The following is a 531-nucleotide window of genomic DNA, read 5'->3' on the forward strand; positions in this document are numbered from 1 at the left end:
GTAAAGGGCTCATTATTTGTTAAAGTTGAGAAACACTGCATTACAGTGCAAACTGATGTGTGTAAACAGTGCAATGAAAAAAGCTTTCCAAACGCTACTGTTCCATCATTCCATCATTCACAAAAGCACAGCAGTTATTTGGCATAATATCCTTTAAGGAAATAAGGGGCATAATCCAGAGAAGTTCAGGCATACCTAAAACAAACACAATAACTGACCTGGACTGTGAGCTGTCAAGAAAGGTTGTAATAAGCTGCCTCCTCCCATCTTTGTTAAAAATCAAAGCCTTGCCACTTGCAAGTACACCGCAACCAAAACTAACTTCAGCACCACGGATAGAGTAAAAGTTGTGGTAGGAGGAAAGTCTGGAACTGGTGAAGCTTTCTGATAGAAATACAGGGTAGTTTTGTGAAGCCATTTCACACGCAGGCCCAGAAAAGCCAGGCTCACACCTGAAAGATAGACAATATAGAAGCATCTGAAACAAATGGATATTTAAGACAGACAAAATATTATGCATTCTCGAATACA

General features: G+C 39.5%; 1 protein-coding gene across 1 annotated transcript in view; it reads right to left on the reverse strand.

Moving 5' to 3' along the window:
* The window catches only part of LOC108795226 (reelin-like), a gene marked incomplete at its 3' end in the record, with an annotated part of 220,259 nt that overhangs the window by 1,964 nt on the left and 217,764 nt on the right, over positions 1-531 (reverse strand). Inside the window, exon 19 of the mRNA XM_018566433.1 lies at positions 219-452. Coding sequence (XP_018421935.1) covers positions 219-452 — 234 coding nt within the window. The remainder of the gene's footprint in view (positions 1-218; positions 453-531) is intronic.

Source organism: Nanorana parkeri, unplaced genomic scaffold (assembly GCF_000935625.1).
Source record: "Nanorana parkeri isolate BGI_ZX_2015 unplaced genomic scaffold, ASM93562v1 scaffold949, whole genome shotgun sequence".
NCBI lineage: Eukaryota > Metazoa > Chordata > Amphibia > Anura > Dicroglossidae > Nanorana > Nanorana parkeri.